General features: G+C 37.3%; 1 protein-coding gene across 2 annotated transcripts; it reads left to right on the top strand.

Annotated features, from left to right (window-relative positions):
• Nucleotides 1–279: 279 nt before the first annotated feature.
• Nucleotides 280–20,358, top strand: zfyve9b (zinc finger, FYVE domain containing 9b). 2 transcript variants are annotated; one of them, XM_077202881.1, is made up of 16 exons: nt 280–353; nt 2,936–3,512; nt 3,587–3,686; nt 3,762–3,895; nt 4,768–4,873; nt 9,906–10,028; nt 10,290–10,445; nt 10,539–10,766; nt 11,742–11,824; nt 11,930–12,034; nt 12,274–12,424; nt 14,186–14,266; nt 14,414–14,576; nt 14,664–14,769; nt 18,258–18,434; nt 19,241–19,521. In XM_077202881.1, exons 2-16 carry the CDS (start codon nt 3,042–3,044, stop codon nt 19,400–19,402), a joined length of 2,346 nt encoding a protein of 781 aa, XP_077058996.1. In that variant the 5' UTR covers nt 280–353; nt 2,936–3,041; the 3' UTR covers nt 19,403–19,521. The 2 variants fall into 2 exon arrangements, with proteins under 2 accessions (XP_077058996.1, XP_077058995.1); XM_077202880.1 differs by lacking the exon at nt 280–353 and adding an exon at nt 913–1,005 and having other exon boundaries at nt 19,241–20,358.
• The last annotated feature ends 1,928 nt before the right edge of the window (nt 20,359–22,286 follow it).

Below are 22,286 nucleotides of genomic sequence, written 5' to 3'. Positions count from 1 at the left end.
TGATTTTTTTTTAATGATTATACAGTATGACAAACAGGTGGAATCTGCAAATATATATTAAATGTATTTGCAAAGTCCTAAACTGAGGATAAAGATTGTTAAAGTGGCAAATTCACACCGCAGCTGCTACTTCCGGTGATACTGTAAAGGAAAGAAGGTTGATTGTCAAGTTTAGAGATGACAGAAGTCACTTTGAAAACAAAGAAATTTTCTCCTGGCAAATGCAGAGAACTTGTGACCAACCCAGTGCAAAATCTGTGCGGAAATCTTTCGCCCTCTTGAGAAATTCCAGATTGCTTGGATTTTTCTATTGAAACGACTGGATTTCACCCACGAACGTTCGCTGACTGACGGTAAATGTAACCACACTTTAAACATGTATTTTCTAATTTGGAATTCATTTAAGAATGAGAAGCTAAGATTTACTGTTTCCTTAAGGTTTATTTCTCTGATAACCAATTAACATTACCTTACATGCTTTATTTGTTTATTTGCAATTGTCAACATGAATGGTGAGTTGAAATTTGCCTACACGTTCGGCGAATTTTGGCGGGCTCATCCAGTAGTCTAATTCGAAAGGAATCCACGCAATCGGTAAAAAAAATCGCAAAGTTGATAATCGGCACGTACCAGCCGAAAGCTGGTTTGAAAGTGACTTTTCTTTTCTGTGACTTTTGCATGCGACATTTCCCCAATGTGACCGCACCTTTAAGGTTGGTAATAATAGCCTATATTGTAATAATAAAATAATATCTGCAATAATGAGACCTAGCTAGCTGTCATCGAATCGGATAGTCTACCCAAGTAAAGCAAGATGGGCAATATTAATAATTAAGAAAAGAAGGAGATAAGTCGTCAGTGTGCACGTCTTGACTTCTCAAGTGATTGCGACGCCCCTGTGAACGCGCGTTCATCTCGAGCGCCGCTAGCCTCGCGCATTCAAACCTCTGATGGCGAGCACAAGTCAACAGCACACTGAGGTGGCGATGGGATGCAGAGATCCTGGTAAATACTTACATTCGTTATATTTCTTCATTAGATTAGGCTACCAGTATCGAGCGCTACATAATTTCTATAATTCCTGAGGGAGTTTTCGGGGTTTTATTCTGAGCTGATGACTGTAAGTGAGGATGTGGTAATTGGCTCTTGTTGACGGTACTGTCGCATTGCTGTAGTCACTCACCAACTGCCACAGGCGAGAGTGATGTGCATCAGCCATGAACATGCGTTTGATAACCAGAAGAAATTCTGAATTACACAGCTACCACTGCACCGTGTGTCCATGTCAAAGGCGTGAAGATCTTGTGTGGAGGTTGCGGCGGCTTGTCTGCAATGCAGTGCTGAGAGAATTACCAAACGCACATTCAGTCATTGCTGCGGTAACAGATGCTACACCAACTTTTTGGAAAACAATTTCACAACTAGAATGGTTTGACACTTTAGTGCGACGTGCAGACTTGAACGCTCTCTTAACGGCAAACGCGCGACGCGTTCTAGTGTGTCGCGTCGCGTTGCTGGTAGTTTAGTTTGGGGTGAGGCGACAAACTGGCTCTAAATCAGAAAGCATTGCTGCTCAGCACTTTTTGCAGCGGTTGTTTTATTTATGTCTCTGAATTCGTATATTGAATACACATTGAAATGTGTTAGTGTTTGTAATGTGTTTAAATGCATCATTGTGAATATGTATCTGCATACACCCATGCAGACGAGTCATTCTGTCCACTCAGCAAATCCTCACTGTGAAATAGTGATGCAGGATCTGTGTCTGAGACAGTGGCACAGCATTAAATACAGAACACGGTTCAAAGGCTGGTCTGATCTCTAAATGCACGTTATATACCTAATTGTAAACAATTCATCCGTGCATATGTTTTATATTAAAAGATAAAACGACAATGTAAAGTGTAAGCAATTTTACAACTGGATTGTCCGGTGAAAACAACAGATTTCTCTCTGGTGTATGCAGAATACATATTCATAATGATGCATTTGAACGCAATTTAATATGCAATTATGCAGGATTTCTTCAATCATTTAGTCCCTTTAAATGTACAATATGTAAGATTTTTGTAATAAAATATCCAAAAATCACTTGCACAGCGTGATATATTTCCTGCAGTTGTGTACTTACAATATCCCAAAAGTTCCCAAAGATTTTAAATTTTAGAGAAATTCCAATTTAAAAAAATGGCTCGTCCCTGGTCAGTCGCCTGCAATGACATAATATTTGCGTTATTCCTGATTTTGGGATTAATTGCATAATTAATGTATTAAAATAAAATAGTTTATTTTATTTTGAGTATCATATTTGATACATCAGGCTTTTATGGCTCATATAATATAAAGTATACTGTAGATAATCAAGTTTATCATATGGATAAAATGAGAATGAGATTTATTTTTTATTATTAATTTCACTGTAATCTTTTTTCAGTAATTTAAAAAAAACTCTCATAAAGCTCACGACCGGGAAGGAAAAAACACCTCCAAGCAAAAATAATATTCTTAAGATGATATTTAAATGCTTAGTTTTATGATCAAAGGTCTGTCGTTTTTATTGTGGAGGCTTATAATACATACAATAATAATAAAAAAAAATATTTCCAACAATATAAAAGTTATTCTTATGTTTACTTTATAAAAATCATTAATGATTTCACATCAAAAAGACTTGTACCACGACTTGAAGGTGGACATTTTTTCTAATATACTAAAAGGCCTTTTACTTGCTTTAAAAATATATTGATCAAACAGAAGGCATGCAGTAGATTGTGTGTATATATGGTATTTAGCAACGGTTTGATCATGTTGATAATTTAAAAGAAACTTGTATATAAAATATGATAGGCTATATAGGGTTAAAATAGAGGCCAAGCATTCCTGACAAATCCACTGACCTGCTGGGAATTAATGCATTTGACTCATCTTTTGGCAGGACTTTGTGCAAGCCATGTCGTGATGGTTTGAGGATAGAACAAAGCGCGGGGTGGGCTAAAATATGATCAGCAACCCTCTCGCGTTGAGCTCCCTCCACTGAGACTATGAGGCAAGCAGTGACCGCCACTCTGTCTGTGTGGGGCGAGAGGCGTTTTGGGTACTCCACCCTCAAGGACTCCAGCGAGTCTCTGCTAGACGAGCGCAAGCTGAGGCCTGGTCTGAAAGAGGACTCTGTCATTGAAGAGAAAGAGCGGGCAGAGAATGAGCAGGAGCACCTGGAGGCTGTGCTGGGACTCCCATCGTCCCCTGTGGAGGACACCGAGAGCACGGAGCCCTCAGACTCTACGCTGGAGTCATGCCAGGGCCGTAAGAAGAGTTGTGGTATGGAAGCGTCACTGGTGTCTGACTCTGCGGGGAGGAAGGGTTCTCTAGGTGCCCTGCCTGTGCAGCGCTGCAGTTCCCTGGGCACTACGGCCCCTCAGTGGGTCCCTGATTCTCAAGCACCAGCATGCATGAAATGTGGATCCAAATTCTCCTTCACCAAAAGACGTCATCACTGCAGAGCATGTGGGAAGGTGAGAGATGCATGCGATTCTGTGACCAAAATGTTGTTTACCTTCAAAACATGAAAAGTCTGTTTGGTTTGCAGGTTTTTTGTGTGGTTTGCTGTGACCTGAGATTTAAGCTGACTCATCTCGGTGGGAAGGAGGGGCGAGTCTGTGTCACCTGTCATTCAACTTTGATTGACCGTGAGTGTTGTGGTGGGTGCTTATGTACTGTTATTACACATTAATTACAGTGTTATAATGATGTAATTTTACCAGGGACTCTTCGGATGGACCAAAAGAAGGTTTGGTTTGCAGATAATCTCCTTCCCCGGTCTGAGAGTAGAAGTGCCAACAGCTCTCCCATTCACAGGAGTTTGTCTCACACACAGAGGACTGAGCTCGCTCAGGCGGTATGATGGGAGATCTTTCTGCTTTATTTTATTTTATTTATTCCTCTTAATTTTTTAAGTAACTTTTTCAAAACACTCTTACAATGACCCTATTTAGATTTGTATTTTATTCTTAATTTTTATTTAATATCTTCATCCCTGTAAGCTTTGTTCGGTAACTTTAAAACACTCTTATAATAATTTTGTTGAGATTATTTTATTTTAATATTATTATTATTTTTTCTCTTAAATTTTTCAGAGCAACTTTAAACACTTTTACACTCTTATTATTAGTGTCGGATAAGTTACTCTAAAAAGAAGTCATTAATCACATCTTCAGTATAATTAGTTTACTGTACTAATTGCTCTCTCTAAAAAGTATTGCATTACTTAATACTAATTATTTTCTAAATCCCATATCAACCTCCACCAGTTAAGCAATACAAGGGTTGACATCAAACTGCTCTTTTAATTATCTTAAATAAATAATATAAAATTGCATAAATTATTCTTGAACTGACCAAAATATTTAAAGGGACAATGTTACATTAAAAAGATAAATTTTAACATTAGATGTTACACTTTGATGTTAAATCCACTATTGTTTTATATAGAATTGTTCTAGAATATACACAGTATTTAGTGCAATTACATTAGAAATAACTGTAATTAAATGACAGAAAATTGAAGAGGAATGGCATCTTTTACATTTTCAAGGAGAAATTAATTAAATTACAGTAAGTAATTACTTAGTTATGCGTTACACCCAACACTCCTTATAAGGACATAATATAGAGGATTTTTTTTTCTTTTAAATAATTGTATATATATATATATCTCTCATAGCACAGTTATTTTATATATAGTTGTATTTATTTATTTATTTGCTGTAGGAAGTGACTGACATTATAGCAGGAGATGAAGTCAGAGGTAACGCTACAAAACCCACTCCACCAAAGGACCTTCCCCCTATTCTGACATCAACAGGGGTCAAAGGAGGTATGAATGTGCCCACACACTGACTGCTAATAAAGACATTAGCTCTAGCTTAAATTAGGCTTAAAGGTGACATCTTATGCCCCTTTTCACAAGATTTTAGGGTGTGACCAAAATTGTGCTGTTTGTGTGTGTGTCCCTTTAAATGCAAATGAGCTGCTGTTCCCGCTTTCGTTCAGAAGAGGGACGATCTTTTACACGAGCTTCGGATACTCCAGCAATAACAAACGCGAATTTCAGTCAAATCTCCGAAATAACCCGTAGCGGAGTGCAGCATTACAGAGAGACTCAGGAAGAGATTGTAACTTTTAGACACACCTGGACGTTTCTTAATGGTAAAAGGATATGTAAGGCCGTCTAACTCGATCCAATGGCGGTATTCGAATTAGCGGTGAAGGTCTCTGCGTGTTACTGTCTTTTCTCGTGGCAAAGTATTTTTGGTTAAATGCAATACATTTTCTCATATGTATTTACTCGTTACTTCATCTGACTCCATAAATGAAAGGTTTTAATAATATCTGTGCCTCACTAAAAGTGAGCGAATGTTTGACTATTTCGTTTAACTCTTCAATGAAAACAATGTCAGAGTCAGTTGAAATAATCAAATGTAACAATTTATTATGTCAGGTACATGTATCATGCCAATTTCATAATCAATTCAAAGATAATCGATACAAAACATCAAATGCTCTGGAATAGAGAGAAGATGCAAACCCGACTTTAGGCCAGTTCAAATGGTAATCTCCAGAGAGGTCCTTTTGTCCTCTCAGTGTCTGGTCACCCCCGAAACAGACTGTCTGGAATTTCCTAATTTATCAATTCTTACAGATACATGGATGTAGTTGTTGTGACTTATAAAGACCTCAGGGAACTGTCAACTTGTGTAAAAGTTAAACATGACAGTACATGCAAGTGATGAGATTAATCAATGTAATGACTTACATTGATTAATCTTATCACTTGCATGTACTGTCATGTTTAACTTTTACTCAAGTTGATAGTTCCCTGAGGTCTTTATAAGACAGCTGTGACTTTTTTTTGTTGTGACATTTTGAAATAGTGTTCTGTGCAGCCAACGACATGCTTTGCTCAAACTTTGGCCATTGCGTTAAGACTGGTTGCACTTAGGGTTGCCACCTTCAATAAAAAAAAATAAGGGACGCCTGCCACAGTGGGGGCCAAAGCCCTCGGTGCCACAATGACCACAGACCCGACGGTATGCCAATGGTGGTATATCATAACTCAAAACATATTTTCAGGTAAGTAATAAGATCAGTACCAATGGACATTATAATAAGCTATCTGCTATTGAAATCAGTGTGGATAGATGCAATCACTCTCTATTACAAACAACGTTAACAAAGTGTGACAATGAGACCACAAAAAAATTTGCCTTTCGTCGGAGATGTATGTGAGATGTTAACCATACTTTATTAACTTATTAAATTAACAGATCCATAACTTATTCTCTATAAATTAAACAAATGCGTTGATACTCAAACAAATACTAAATTTGATTGGAAAAATATATATACTGCAGGAGACTTTAGCAAAGGATCCTGAACATCAAAAACATCAGTAGACCAGAAGTAGTACTGTGCAGTATTGGACTATGTGAGGCCTACTTTTTTTTATAAGTGTACTTCTTGTCGCTCCGTGCAGCACTGAGTAGATGTTTGTCTTTCAAACATGTAACACCATCCAAACAGTGATACCGCACATAAATAACCTATAATATACATTTCTAAATTTAATTATTACACTATTTTTATTATTGGTAAGAAAATCTATTTATGTATTTTATTTATTTATTCAGACCTATTGTTAATTCTATAGTATTAAAGGATGAAATTCTCTAGATTTGTTAAGCATAATTTATTTTCTTCACACATGCACATTTTTATTATTAAATATGTATTAAATATATATCTCTCTTATTTAAAAAATGCATGACTTGTGTCTGACTATGTACCTTAACCGTAATAAACAAATCAAACCATAATGTATGGATATAAATCATTTACATTGTAACATTATTTCTTAACAAATGGGCATAGGCAGCATATGAAAACGTAATCAATCAGAACATTTTTGAGCCGATTAAAAAACTGCCTCGGGAGATGCTTGAGGTATGAAGAACTGTGAGACGGTGCTTCTCTGATTTCTATGAGCTCTAGCATTGCTATCAACTCTCTGCCAAAAGTCCCGCCCTCCTCTGACTCTGATTGGCCCTGAATCTGATGGTATTAAACAAACCAATCAAACCAACAATGGCAGCGAGTATTACCCAATCAAGGGTAGAATAGAACGAGTCTTCACGGAATGCAGGTGGAAATTGATTTCCATGGGATGATGCGTGTAAGACAACTCGGAAATACGGGACAAACCGCGTCCCGTATTGATTCAAAACGGGACGCGCTGTTTATTTCACAAATACGGGACGATTCCGTATTCTAAGGGACGGGTGGCAACTGCAGTTACACTGTTGTCGCATGCGTAAACCAAATTGGCGGCGCTGTGGGTGGAAACGTGCAGATTAAGGGGCGGTAACATTATAATAATATACCCTTCCTACGTCAGAAGGGGAGCTAAATCAGATCAGCTTAAGGTTTGAAATGCTTGCAGAGGAAAGGCTTACCAAAACAAAGTCACTGGGTTGTCACTTTTCACATTTTCAGAGTTTGTAGATGCACAGGGGACCCTATTATAGCACTTAAACAAAGAAAAAGTAAGATTTTCATGATATGTCCCCTTTAAAGGGATAATTCCCCCCAAAATGAAAAGCATTTTCCTAGGGCTTCCCCCTAATATTCAACTAATCGATATTCGTCTAGAAGAGTTGACCAAACATTTCATTAGTCAGTTAGTGGCAGAAAAAAAACCTTGTGGCGAAGTTATGCAGTCCTTGACAGATCTATGCCAAATATGGCTTATTTGTGTATGGCTTATCAAGTAACTTGCCCGATTGCTCTAACGTCAACCTAATTAAATGTGCGCTGCTATTATTAGGCGCATGTGTGTGTGCGGCGTGTGGAAGCTAAAGTATTACGCGTTTTACTGCATGACATGGAAGCGCGATCACTTGCATTTTTTCCTTATAACAATAAATAATAATAATAAATCTTATTTGTAATGCGCCTTTCTCACACTCAAAGCGCTACAGCATGTACATAAAATAAATCAAACAAGGAGAAAAAAATACATTTAAAAAATACACAGTAATAACTTATAAATTAAAAGCTTGACTAAAAAGATGGGTCTTAAGAAATTTCTTAAAACAATCCACAGAAGCAGCATTCCTAATAGATGCAGGTAATGAGTTCCATAACTTAAGCGCATTATAGGAAAAGCCTTAATTTACAACGAGAGAGAGAGCCAGCAGAGCGGAGAGAGTGAGCGGGTATGGATGGAATAACAAAATCATGGATGTAGTTCGGGGCCAACCCATGTAGTGCTTTATAAGTTAAAATCAGAATTCTAAAATCAATACGTGATTGAACTGGAAGCCAATGGAATTGCTGGAGCACGGGGGTAATGTGATGGCGTAAAGATGTATAAGTCAAGACACGTACGGCTAAGTTTTGTATATATTGCGACCTCTTAATAGAGCTTGCTGTAATTCAGAGAGAATTACAATAAACAAGCCTCGATGTGATGAAGGCATGAATAAGCCTCTCTGCATCAGGCCTGGAGAGAAAGGGCAGATGGAAAAAAGCAACCTCTGTTAAGGTTTTAAAATGAGAATTAAAAGTCAGCTGAGCATCAAAAATCACACCCAAGTTATGCACCTGGCCAGAAGGGGTTAGGGTATTGTCTACTGAAAGTTTAAAATCATTACACTTACTGATATTAGATTTAGTGCCAATTAGTAAAATGTCAGTTTTGGAACAATTTAGTTTAAGAAAGTTGTTTTTCATCCACGCCTTGATTTCCAACAAACAGATTCGAAGAGGAAGAATTGAGATCAGGCTGAGAGATAATATAAATCTGGGTGTCCTCCGCATAACAGTGATAGCTCAGGCCATACTTCTGAATGACCTGCCCAAGAGGCAGCATATAAAACAGGACCCAAAACTGACCCCTGAGGGACACCCTGAGACAAAGGCACTGTCTGAGATCTGTTAGTACCAAGGTAAACAAATTGGGAGCGATCTGAGAGGTAAGATTTAAACCAGTTCAACATCATCCCTGACCACCAATGCAATCTGTCCAATAATATGCTGTGACATATGGTTTCGAATGAAGCATTAAGATCTAACAGAAGTAACAACTTAAAATACTCCTTCTTTTTGGTAATACATCATACAAAACTTCTAAAGGGTCTACTTTTATGTGTAAACTCACAATAACAAGAAAACGTTGTTTCTTTGTAAAATAAATCAAACAAGATGTACTTTCTGCCATCTCAGTCTCTGTGAACTTGAGCACATTAAAAAAAATTGCCTCACAGACATGAGAAATATATCTATAGAAAGCTTGAAATGTCAAGCGGTTGTTAACCAATTCAAGTGGAAACCAAATATTCTCAGATTATGTAATCTGTATGAAACGTGCATAAAGGCGTCCACTACTTCGAGTATGTTGAGTCGGCATCGTCGACAGCCCAAAACACAGAAAACATTATCTATAAATTATTAAAACATTTAGACAGTCTCCTTGCTGTTTTTTCATGACACATTCATAATCATTACTTTTGCCTGTGGGCTGTGGCAAGCTTTATGTGTGTGCTTGAGCGCTGATTATGCTATGTATTATATATAGTCAATTTAAGGCTCATTATTTTATATACACATGCGATTAGTCAACAAATCTCTTAAATGAACATCTACTAGTTGACTAGAAAAACCTTTAGTCGAGGGCAGCCCTACATTTTCCAAACCCTCATTACTTTCTTCTGTGGAACAAAATGATTTTCCATATAATGAATGCATACAGTGGGACCACAAGCTTACTTGTGAAACTTACTTCTAAAGTATTTGAGTGAAGGTTTGTGAGTGATTTTGAGGTTTTGGAGGTGCTTGTGTTTTCTCTGCAGACTATACTCTGGAGGAGAAGAGAACAGAGTCGTCACTCTTAGAGGAGTTGGAGAGGGGTCTTGCAGAGCCTCTCGTCTTTGTGCTCAACGCCAACCTGCTGGCCGTGGTGAAGATTGTCAGCTGTATGTTCCCAATGTCTCACTCCACACTTGATGGATTTATGCTTTTGGTGATTTGACATGTGGAACCTGTGCGAATCGGTATGGTATATTATATCGTGATTGAAGCTGTTGTAGTCTGTGTAGTTAGTCGTTTCCAAACCATCGAGTGTGTGTGTGTGTGCGTGCGTCTGTTCTCAGGATGTGTGTGCATGTTTTGTACATCTGATAACACTATGCTGGTGTATTCATGTGGATCGCTGTGGTGATTTTGTGTTCCTGTAGATGTGAACCGGCGGTGCTGGTGTGTTATGTCGAAGGGTATGCATGCTGTTGGACAGCCAGAGGTGGTCATTTTACTGCAGTGTTTGCCTGAGGAGAAAAGATTCCCAACAGATATTTTCAATCATTTCATTCAGATCTACTGGGATGCCCAGACAGGTGACACTTGTATCAGATGTTACTCGATCATAAAACTTAATCAAACATTAGCAATGACTTGATAAATCTTGATTTTGCCGTTTCTCCAAGCAGCAGGAAAGCTTCTGAATCACCTAAGTCACTCTTTGGTATCCCGGGGGTTTCTGGGTAATAACGAGCATGCAGGCTTTCTTTACGTGCGTCCGACATTCCAGTCTCTGGAGGGCCTGCCGTTACCTGTGCCGCCCTTCCTGTTCGGACTCCTCATGCTCCGTGCCGAGGCTTCATGGGCCAAAGCCTTTCCGCTGAGACTCATGCTGCGTTTAGGAGCGGAGTACAGATGTAAGAAAACCATCTCAAAATAAGATGAATATATACACTGGCGTTCAAAAATTTGCTGTGGGTAACCTTTTTTTTTTTACTGTTTTTTAAAGAAGTCTAACTAAAACTGCATTTATTTGATAAATAAAACCACAACAACAACAAAAAGAGTAATATTGTGAGGTATTAAAATTTAAAATAACTGTTTTCTATTTTAATGTATTTTAAAATGTCATTTATTCCTGTGATGGCAAAGCTGAATTTTCACCAGCCATTACTCCAGTCTTGTTCAAAACTCTGGGATCAGTAAGATTAAAATAATAATAATAATACTTTTATTCAACAAAGATTCATTAATTTACTGAAACCTTTTGATGAAAGACTTTTATAATGTTACAAAAGATTTCTATTTCAAATAAATGCTGTTCTTTTGAACTTTCTATTCATCACTGAATTCTGAAACAAAATACGAAGCAGCACAACTGATAATAGTGATAATAATAAGAAATGTTTTTGAGCATCAAATCAGCATAATATAATGATTTCTGAAGGATCATGTGACACTGAAGACTGGAGTAAACATGCTGTAAATTCAGCCTTGCCATCACTGGAATAAATTACATTTTAAAATATTTCAAGATATATTTAACAAAAAACAGTTATTTTAAATTGTAATAATATTTTGCTATATCAAGGTTTTTACTGTATTTTGAATCAAATAAATGCAGCCTTGGTGAACATAATGAGACTTCTTTTTAAAAAAGGTTTTAAAAATATCGTCCCCAAACTTTTGAATGGTGGTGTACTATGATTTGGATTAGCTACTTATTTAACATGCTATTTAGGGAGGATAATATGCTAATTGATATGCAGCGTTAGTCTCTACGATCATAAAATCTCTAATATCATTCATAATCTCTGTACGCATCATTTTAATGACACTTGACCTCAGGAAGTACACTAACTGAGTTGTTTATTTGCTCTTCTGTCCTGTAGTTTATCCCTGTCCCTTGTTCAGTGTGCGCTTCAGAGAGCCTCTCTTTGGACCCGTCAACAACAGCATCATGAGGCTCTTAGTGGTGAGACTTATGACCTGTTTCGTTTACTATATCCTGTCATACAGCTTATGTAGTTTGTGTGATGTCTTTTAAATGTCTTTTTTAATTCTGTTTTGACTTTCATAGGATTTCCGTTTTCACCGTTACACGCTGCCAACGGTGCCGGGGCTCGTGGTTGATCTAGAGGCTAGAAGCACCTGTATAAGAATCCCTAAAACACGTCATCCAGAGGTACCATAACCATGAACTGCTCAAAATAGAAAATGCATCAGGAGTACCATGGTATCATGTCCAAAGACAGTAGATGGTAATAGTATGATATTTACTAAATGTCAGAATATATTGGAGTATCAGAAGGATTATCATATAAATGATGTCCAATAGATAAGCAAACCTGAGGTAATAATTCCTCAGTAGTAATGCCTTAATTTCTCAGGATAATGTGCATCTTGTCTCTGCTGGTGTTTTAGCTGCTGAAGGCTCTGAATAAGTCGAATGAAAGAGTGCTGGCCCTGGGCGCCTGCTTTAATGAGCAGGCCGACTCTCATCTCATTTGCGTGCAGACGGCTGATGGACAGTACCAGACCCAGGCCATCAGCATTCACAGCCAACCCCGCAGAGGTGAGAGAGAACATCCCAACACTGTCTGTAATTTCTGTTGGCTCTATTTAAATGCCCCTAAAAGTATCTGGACACTATTTGCACCAACAGCGGTAGTGGCATTTATTTGAAAGAAAGTTAGCACAAACACATTTTTCAAGCAAATCATTTCACAAAAAGAAGTTTAAATAATAAAATGATACTGTTTGTGGTTTCACAGACTTTGTGGAACATGCTCTTAAGCCCTATTCAGACGGCAATTGTTTGCCATCAACTTGTAATTACGGTTTCTACAAGGACGTGAATCTTGTCATTATGGTAATTACATCATGGCGTGAACGCATCTTCAGATGGCGATTTATTCTTGTGAAGGACCAAATAATTAATACATTTATATTTCATTTATTAATAGTAAAATAATTTCCTATCATACAATTATTGACATATCCTATTTTCAAATTGACATGCTTTTTTTAATGGATTTCTCTTACATTTTATCTCTCAAAATGATGGATGTCATTTAAAAAAAAGAAGAAATTAGCAGAAACAAGTTAATGTAAACTCTAGCTAAACACCTGACCTGGGTATTTGTTCGACTAGTAAAATGAGTTGTGCAATCCCTAATTTATAAAAAAAGTATATAATATGTGACCCTGGATGACAAAACCACTCTTATGGGTCATTTTTCTGAAATTGAGATTTACACATCACATGAAAGCTGAATAAATAAGCTTTCCATTGATGTATGATAGGACAATATTTGGCCGAGATACAACTATTTGAAAATCTGGAATCTGAGGGTGCAGAAAAATCGAAACATTGAGAAAATCGCCTATAAAGTTGTCCATTTATGTTCGCGATTGTGCTGCATTCACTCACAATTTTTTTTTTATACATTTATGGCAGGAAATTTACAAAATATCTTCATGGAACATGATCTTTACTTAATATGCTAATGATTTTTGGCATAAAAGAAAAATTGATAATTTTGACCCATACAATGTATTGTTGGCTATTCCCAGAAATATACCCGTGCTACTTAAGACTGGTTTTGTGATCCAGGGTCACATATAGTAAATATTTAAAAAATGTATTGCATACTTTAATAATGGACCATTTCAAAAGTTTCCAGAATAATGAAAGGCTCCATATTTTAAGTGCGTGCACATCACCACAGCAGATACTGTACGGTACTGGGCAGTGGTCAAAAAGGATTTACAAAACGAATTTTTGAATTGATGTTGTCTTTAGATTCAGACGGCAATTAAATTACAATGAAACCTTAGTGTTTGTAGCTGTTTGGCAGGGAATTGTTTCACGGGTGGTGGAGAAAAATAGGACAGGGCTAAAATTACAGACTAGCCACTGTAAATGTTGAAATGACCTCACTTCCCCGTTAAAAACCATTTCCGTCTGAATAGGGCAACATGATGGACTATACCTGTGGTTACTCAGCTAGGACACCAGTGTGAACTTCATACATTCACTAAAATGTAGTGTAATAATAACTTTATAAACGATTTAATATCATCAAATTATTTAATATGACCCAAACAAAAGAGAAAACACTAAGAAAACGTTTGTGAAGTACACATACTGTATGAAAACCGCATCAACGAAGGACTGATACATTAGCGTCTTTCCTTAAACGCTCACTTGAGGGCGCTGTCTGGCAGTCTTGGAAAGCGCGTTCACTTTGAAAGTGTTCAGTCGTTTGTTGTATTCTGTGTTGACTGGAATTCTCTCACTGAATTGAAATCTTTGTTTCTGTTCACCTTTCAGTCACTGGCTCGTGTTTTTTTGTGTTCAGTGGAGCGCTCAAACCTTCATCAGGGTACTTGGCCAAGTCCAGCATTGTAGAAGGTTTGTTCATTTGTTCGTTCCTATTGTATCTTGTTTCTCACTTCAACGTTAATGCATTTCTATCTATGTTTATCTTACTTGAATGCGTATGTCTAGAAGTTTAGCTGTGCATGTGCTAAGATTCCATGCGTCTGTTTATCATTACAGATGGCTTGATGGTGCAGGTAACCATGGAGACCATGAGCGAGTTACGCCGATCTCTACGGGAGATGAAAGACTTCACAGTCACCTGTGGAAAACTCCACCCTGAAGAGAGGCAGGAATATGTGCACATTCAGTGGCAGGATGAAGAGCCGCGCTTTAATAAAGGGTTAGAAAAAATATAATAACAAATATATATAGTAGATTAAGTTTAAATCTGTGCTGGTTTTCACTTTTTCTGTCCTGTTTCTCGCAGCATTATCAGCCCCATTGATGGGAAGTCTATGGAATCTCTCACAAACATCAAGACCCATCAGCGCATAGAATACAAAGCCAATGGGAAGCTCATTCGCTGGACAGAGGTAAACACTGAACATGTTTATGCACAGAGCGTAACTTGTGGACTGTTTGTGTTTTGGCAGGGGTCGGGGATCAATTGGTTCGCTCTAAGCAGAATAAGTATTTTAACGTTTCTGTTCATGCGTTCTTTCTGTAACAGTACCGTATACTGACAGAGTATGTCTGCTACCCGAACAATGCTAGGAAGACCATTCCAGAGTTTTGGGGCTAAATAGGTAAAGGATTTACCCGCTGCGGTTGATTTTGATATTCTATGTATTATCAACTGGACCGAATTTTGCGATCGCAATAGACGTGAAGGACTTTTGTCAGCGTTAAGAGCTCGCTCAAGTACTGGGGAACTAAAACATTTAGTAATTATCAAGATTTTAAAATGTATGCGATGTTTAACAGGGAGCCAATGCAGTGTTGACAGAACTGGGCTCAAAAGACCTTAAAGGCGCAAGCGAAATCGAAGAACAAACTAGTGTGATGTCATTTCGAACTAAATCAGGCCAAAACAAAGTTCAGTTGGAGTTTGTTTCGGGAGTTTGAAACAGCTTGCCGATGCTGCCATTAGTCTGTGGTGAGTATGTGCGCTCTGGGACTCTGCCCTTTTTCACATGGAAATCATTTCCTCTGTCGGTCAGACGTCCGCGAGTGAAAACATAAAGACTGGGGAGGTGCTTTTTTTGTAGAAATTGAAGTGTAATTCTAATTGAAAGCAACACAGATGCTGGTTTTTTTTTTCATGTTTAATACTGTAAGGCTGTTTGGTTTAAAGGGGAACCATGCAGTTTTTTTAGCTTAACTGAACAGCTTCGGAGTTATTGGAATGGTTATATGACTTTTTTCGGGTTGAATGGTGGCCGTCTCGGACCTGCGTTTTCAGAATGGCGAAAAAAAATGAAGAAAGCCAGGTCGGAAGAGTCTAGAAAAAGGAAACGAGAATCTGACAGCGTGAGGAACCGGACAAGAGTCCCACTCGGTCAGGCTTTCACTGTTAAAGGCACACTATGCAGGAATTCCGTTTTTGTCAAACAGCGACCCCTAGAGTCACTGTAGAGTACTTATATTTAACATTACTGTCGTAAATACCACTCAGGCAGAACGTCTCTGCACTCACGGTCTCTGCACTTAATAATAATAAAGTAGCCTAGGCCTACTGTATAATTGCATTTGTGTTTTGAGTGTGTAAACATTACAAAATGCTAGATGACATCAACAAAGTTACATGTATGTCACATTAATTCGTAACAATGTCTGTTATGATGTCGTTAGACAGGATTATCGCAATTTATCATAATAGTTTGCAAATTGTGCTCATTTACACTATTTACAACGTGTAGGCTTATTTATGTCCTGATAATTATGTGAGATATTGACAACTGTTCTCTTGATAATCGCAGGAATCAACTTCAACAGTAAAAAGCCTGACCGAGTGGGACTCTTGTCCGGTTCCTCACACTGTCAGATTATCGTTTCCATTTTCTAGACTCTTCCGACCGCGCTTTCTTCGTTTTTTTCGCCATTCTAAAAACGCAGGTCTGATGTTTACTCGTGTCTGACTCCTCGCTCGGTCAGTCTGCCGTTTCCTCTTTCCTCTTTCTCTGTTCCTCCGACAATGCTTTCCTAGCTTTCTGCTTCTTATCATAGAGCTTCTAAGGCTATGTTTACACGGAAACGATCTGAAGAGAAAACGCAAAAGGGTCGTTTCGTTATCACTTTTTATTCTGCGTTTAGACTAGCGTTATGGAGGGGGAAATCTGCGTGCATATGCGTGCAACAGTGTGTGAAATTCGATGTAGTATGCACTCCAGGTGGCTAGGTGGCAATGTGAAGCACTGCCACACAACAACACCAAGTCTGCTCGCCTGCGTACAACCTTCCTTCTACTTCTCTCCCTAGTAGCGCGAAATCAAAACATGGCGAAGCGAACAGCAAAAAGCCTTGTACGTTTATCAGAGCTGCTAGGGCAACTTGAAGGTCCGACTTAAAGAAATAATCCGAAATGTTGGTTGTTATTTTCCTGTACTGGCGCATGCCTGTGATCTAAACGCGTACGCGACGAGAGCCACCGTGAGCAGATTTGCGTTTTTACCCTTAAGGCGGGAACGCGACGGTGGAGACGTTTTTTCCCCGCCATTCTGAAAACGCAGGTCCGAGCTATACCACCATTTAACCCGAAAAAAGTCATATAACCCTTCCAATAACTCTGAAGCTGTTCAGTTATGCTAAAAAAACTGCATAGTTCCCCTTTAAAGTTGATTCCTGCGATTATCATGAGAACAGTTGTCAATATCTCACATAATTATCAGGACATAAATAAGCCTACACGTTGTAAATAGTGTAAATGAGCACAATTTGCAAACTATTATGATAAATTGCACACGTCTAACGACATAACGGAGATTGTTACGAAATAGTGCGGCCTACATGTAACTTTATTGATATCATCTGGCATTTTGTAATGTTTACAAAACCCTTCAAAACACAAATGAAATTATACAGTAGGCCTAGGCTATTGGCTATTTACTTGTAATGTTGCTGCAATCATGTAAAAACGTTATAAGCCATCCAACGCGGTAGGCTACTTTATTATTATAAAGTGCAGAGGCTGTGAGTGCAGAGACACTCTGCGTGAGTGGTATTTATGACAGTAACGTTAAATACAAATACTCTACAGTGACTCTAGGGGTCGCTGTTTGACAAAAACGGAATTCCTGCATAGTGTGCCTTTAAAGCATTCTATTATATGAAGTGCTATATAAATAAACGTGACGTGACTTTAGTTGACTGGCGTGTTGAATTGCTGAACTCTTGCAAACATCCAAATCACTATTACCAGATGCTTTCTTAACTGCTCTTTTCTCACTGCTATCATTTTTGTGGTGTTCATTTTATTATTGAGAAGAGAGAACCAAATATTCACATATTTATCTAAACACCACTCTCAGCAACGTGGGCGGTGCGGGATGTTCACTTACAGTATATTGCTACAATGGTATTTCAAACTTCTCTTTACCCCTAAATGAAAAATTAAAAGGAATGAAAAACTCATTCCCGCAGATTTTGTGCTCACACCCAAAGTGAGTGCTCATAAAGACACTAGTTTGTTATATAAAACAGTATAATGGATCTGTGCATCAGGTCTTAAAGTGACAGAAGCTTAATATACCTGCTGCCAAATTGTGATTAATATTTAAAATAGCTATATGGCTCAAAATTGTGGCCATGTGAAAATGCTCACTAGCTAGTAACTTTGGAAACCACTAGCCACAGTGGCTGGTGAGCAAGAAAGTTAATGTCAAGCCCTGAATATAACCATTATATATAAACAAAATATTCCTAACAAAATAATGTCAATACCCCTTTTATTTTGATTTATAGTTATGGACTAAGAGCTTGCTGCATCGTAGTGGATTTATCTGAATGTGATTTAATTTTTTCCCTGAAAATGCTTTTGAGAACCACTTTCAACAGTTGGTCAATTCATGTTTTGATGTCACAGGTGTTTTACTTGCTGAAAGACCAACATCCTAATGGTCTTAATAACCACACCAGCCACAACCGTCTATCAGAACGTCTTGCACGGGCGTTCTGCTTGGCACTGTGCCAGTCTCTCTGTTTGCTGAAGGAGGACGGCATGACCAAACTGGCACTGAGAGTAATTCTGGATGGCCAGAAGGTGAGATGGCCATAATAATGTCCACAGTTGTGATGCCAAACGATTATTTCCCATCCCCACTGAGGTATTTTATTAAACACAGAAACAATAAACCAATATACATATAGTAGCCGTTCCAAGGCTAGATGTGTAAAAGGGGAAGGTAAATATAAGTTAGCTTCTTCCTTCTCCTTTTTTTTCTGTATTTTTTCTTTTCTTTTCAACATGCTGAGATTGTTTTTATCTTCTTGTTAAAATATGTTCTGTTACTAATGATCGTGTTCTGAAGAGGAAAAAGAAAGAAAAGAAATAAAAAATTATTAATTCATTCATATATATCAACAATAACTATTTATTCATTGTAAAAAATAATTTAAAATGATTGTCGAATTAAAATGGAAAAACTATATAATATTTTTAATGATTTTTACACTAAATTAGTTAATTAGTTAATCTTGATAATCATTTATTTTTACAGAATTTCTACCTTCATTCTTTAAAATAACTATTTCTTTTCATATACTGTACCTCATCTATTGACTTTTCCAAGTCTGCTAGTCGACTACCAATTTTATTACTCCTTTAAGCATACTAAGAACTATTTTTTCAATCTTATATTTAATCTTAGATTCAACATGTACACTTTGAGCTGTTATAATGACTGTAGTTCAGTGTTGTGTAAGGGCAGGTCAGGAGTCTAGCATGTGAGTATTACGTATCTGACATTCTCCCCAGTGTTCTGCTTTATTTGAATAGTGCTGTATTTGATTAGATCTATGGGGATCTTAATCTGTTATCTTCATTTTTTTATTTCTTTAATCTTTCAGATGGAGTTTTTGGCAGGCGGTAACGGTCAGCGCCTTCCAGCACTGTACCAGGACTGTCTTAACCAATCATTAATGTCCGTGGTGCAGAGTAACTCTCAGTACCAGGGTCTCGCCGCCTGCCAGCTAGAGCTCATCTTCTATATTCTGGAGGATACGTCATAGAGACAGACCACCCACTGTCACATGTGCCAACACTCCCAGAAACCTTTGAGTTCAGTATAATTTGAGAGTGGAATGTAGTAGATGTCCCCATGGGGCAGCTTATTTTAGTAGTTTATTCAATACCCCTCTGCTCACTGTGAAAAGGTCGGGGTTACAACATCAAATGGCTTTAAAAAATGCTAACATTTCTCAGTCATCACTGGAGGTCGACTGATATGTCGTTTTTGCTGATTGATCGACACCAGTAACAGCTCTTGGAATGATCATATAATGGCAAAAATGAACACTGACATTTCATTAGGTGCCACAAGGTTCTTATGGAAGCGCATTGCCACCACAAAGTTATTAAATTAGAATGTAACTGCTACTTTATTTCTCGTTATCACATCCTTATATCTGGCTATTACAACTTATTGCAAAATTCTCTTAATTGTGACTATATCTCGCAGTTGCGACTTTATCTTAATAGTAACTATATCTCACAACTACGACGACTTCTCACACGTGCAACTTATCTTCTTGTAATTGCAGCTTCATGTCTCACTATTGTGAATATTTCTCAAAATTGCAACTTTTTATTCCATTAAATTGACTTAATTTCTCGTAATTGCGGCCTCATATTACGTTTTTGCATCTATTTGTCTTGTGATTTTGCAGCTTTCTTGTAATTTTTCTCGTAATCGTAACTTTAAAGCTTACGTGTGCGACTATATTTCATGTAATTGCAGCTTTCTGTTGTGACCATTTCTCATAATTGTGACTTTGTATTCACGGTAAAAAGTAACTGCGAACTCATATTTCATTATTGCAACTATTTGTCTTTATGGTGACTTTATATCTCACAGTAGCAACTTTCTTGTAGTTGTGACTTTATTGCTCAAAATCGCATTTAAAAAGCTCACATTCGTGACTTTTGAATAATTGCAATAATTTATAAATTGCGAATTCGTATCTCACACTTGTGACTTTTTTACTAATAATTGCAACTTTATTAACTTCAGTACTAACAGTACTGACTTCAACCAGTCAATAAATTATACTGGTTAAAGATATTATTCACATTCATTCATCGGATTAACCCCTTAACTGTCACCCCCCGCCCCCCCTTTGATAATTGACATTAAAATGCACTATACAGTACAAACTTAAATGGTTGTAATTCAAGAATGCTTAGGAATATAGACCTAAGTTTGGTCTTGTTTTAAAGAAAACAATCAGCAGATTATTACTGAAGTGAAAGCACTTCAATAAATTAGAGTATGAAAAAGTTATGGAAGTTATAATTTACAGTAAATCAACTATACTTTATTAATATATATATTTTAATATAAAATAAATATTTTACAAAATATTTTTTACTATAAAATTACTATGAAATGAAAGCTATATATCTAACCAAGTTGTGTTCCAAATTTCAAGTTGATATCACAAAAATTAAAGTTCCCATGCGATTTTGTTTAGGCGTTGTACCAAAAATAGCCACCGGGTGCCATTGCATTCCATTGAATTTAATTGTATGCAATCTGCTGTAACAAATTCATAAATTTCTATCCAAATATCACTTCTGTCGCTAAATATGGAACCTTGAGACTCAGACCTTTCTGACAATGTGTTTTGTCAATATTAGTTTCTATGGTAACGCAACATCCAATTTCAAAACGGTTTTCACCGGATGAATTCTGAGTTCGTAAGCTTTCAAATGATACCTAATTTATAACTACTAATAATAATAAAAAAATATTTATATATATATAATATATATTATACTTTTTAGAGGACTTCTTAATTTACTTTTTAAAATATAATTTTATCTTTTGTTATTGACAAATACTAGATTGTTTTATTATGAACTTTTAGCATAAAAAAAACAAAGTTTCAATTATTAAAAGTGTGTGCGTCGACTTTTTGTGACAAACGTCCGAAACTCCTGTAATGACGTAGTTTTTCTGAGGCGCACTCTTGTCTAAATTCATATATTACAGTTCAATCATAATTTGTAAGAAAAAAACAGCGGTAAAATATCTATTTAGGAGTCTTAGACCTTTCCAACGATATATAGTTTGTCATAATTAGATTAGGATTTAATAGTAATATAGCGAAGTAAAGTTAGATATCCCGTATACGGGATCGTGACAGTTTAAAAGAAAAAAGACAAATGAACTAAAAATGTTAAGTTTCCTTTCAAAATTGATTTCTTAGTTATGGGTATCAGCAAAACCTATTGTCGGTCGACCTCTAGTCATCATCAACGGATCATCTGTGACAAATCGAAGTAGCTGTCTGTAGTTTATTCTGTAGTCTGAACTCCTCGGCTCGGTCTGAGAAAAAAATTGAAACCTAAGGCTAGATTCTGGTAAATGAGGACCAAAGTGCGACATAAAACATGATCATTGAGCAAATGACTTTTATTAGCATGACCTGATATTGGAGAGAGACTTGGTTTCTTCTTTTCCTGAATCTTCAGTCTTCCACATGTAAGACTCAATGTAGCCATGACGATCTCGGTTGTAATTCCCGAGATAGGCATGAGGATGACATCCTTCTGAGTCACTGTACAAATCCCATGTAAACGCCCTGTTCTCCCAGCTTGCAGAGAGGAGCGCCCTGAACTCTGCCCTACATTACCACACACCTGCTGGGGGGAAAAAAGACGGAAGGAATTTAGCCAAACAAAGGCGAAGCTTGGATAAACAGGAGCGCAAACTATACGCGCAAACTCTTGTGCACTGTGAGCTTGAAGTCATTTGTTCCTACGTGACCTTCTCTTCTCCCTCGCACACATACGGCGTAGGACGCTTGCTCATCTGGTCTTCCTCTGTTGCTTTTCAGGAACTGAATGGACTTTTTGTTTACATCCAACATGCTGCACATACTCGAGATGACA

The sequence above is a fragment of the Siphateles boraxobius genome, unplaced genomic scaffold (genome assembly GCF_051911475.1).
Source record: "Siphateles boraxobius isolate OS27281-9 unplaced genomic scaffold, OSU_SipBor_1 5, whole genome shotgun sequence".
NCBI lineage: Eukaryota > Metazoa > Chordata > Actinopteri > Cypriniformes > Leuciscidae > Siphateles > Siphateles boraxobius.
This window is presented reverse-complemented; position numbering and strand designations above follow the sequence as displayed.

What these genes read in the sequence shown, in the direction of transcription:
- zfyve9b (XM_077202880.1), top strand. Translation starts at nt 3,042, where the DNA reads ATGAGGCAAGCAGTGACCGCCACTCTGTCTGTGTGGGGCGAGAGGCGT. An exon ending in GGACTGAGCTCGCTCAGGCG is followed by an intron (nt 3,896 to 4,767) that starts GTATGATGGGAG and finishes TATTTGCTGTAG; the next exon opens with GAAGTGACTGACATTATAGC. An exon ending in CAAGTCCAGCATTGTAGAAG is followed by an intron (nt 14,267 to 14,413) that starts GTTTGTTCATTT and finishes TTATCATTACAG; the next exon opens with ATGGCTTGATGGTGCAGGTA.